At 42.5% G+C, this 433-nt stretch overlaps 1 protein-coding gene across 1 annotated transcript in view; it reads left to right on the forward strand.

The window, feature by feature from the left end:
- Positions 1 to 433, forward strand: part of PHF2 (PHD finger protein 2) — a gene marked incomplete at its 5' end in the record, with an annotated part of 32,361 nt that overhangs the window by 22,141 nt on the left and 9,787 nt on the right. The window contains one exon of the mRNA XM_010140110.1: positions 50 to 90. Within this exon, the coding sequence (XP_010138412.1) occupies positions 50 to 90 (41 nt within the window). The remainder of the gene's footprint in view (positions 1 to 49; positions 91 to 433) is intronic.

Below are 433 nucleotides of genomic sequence, written 5' to 3' on the forward strand. Positions count from 1 at the left end.
AGTAAAGAAAGAGATCGGAAGCTGAGCAGGAATTCTGGTTCTTTTGCAGGCAAGCAAGGAAGTCGGGGGTTTAGAGTATAACACCAACAGGTATGAACCAAGGGATGGTTTTGCCTCTTACCCATAAACAAAAATTGCTCTTTTGTGTGTGGAGTTGGTGGTGGTTCGCAAGAGCGAATGAACTTTGCAGCTCAGTAACTGCTTTTTCTCCAGTAAGCAAATTCTTCCTTTATCCTGCGATGTGGAGGAAGAGGTGGGAAAGTCTGTGGGAAAGGCTTTGGTGGTGTAATTTAAACAACTAGAGGCATTTCACATCTGTAAATGCTGACCGTCCGTTTTAGCAATAACATTATAATAGATGAATCATTCAGAAGGAAGCGAGAGCTCAGTGATTGCAGCTCGAAGGCATGAATAATGTTTTGTAATTCAGCAG

Source organism: Buceros rhinoceros, unplaced genomic scaffold, assembly GCF_000710305.1.
Source record: "Buceros rhinoceros silvestris isolate BGI_N320 unplaced genomic scaffold, ASM71030v1 scaffold4467, whole genome shotgun sequence".
NCBI classification, from domain to species: Eukaryota; Metazoa; Chordata; class Aves; order Bucerotiformes; family Bucerotidae; genus Buceros; species Buceros rhinoceros.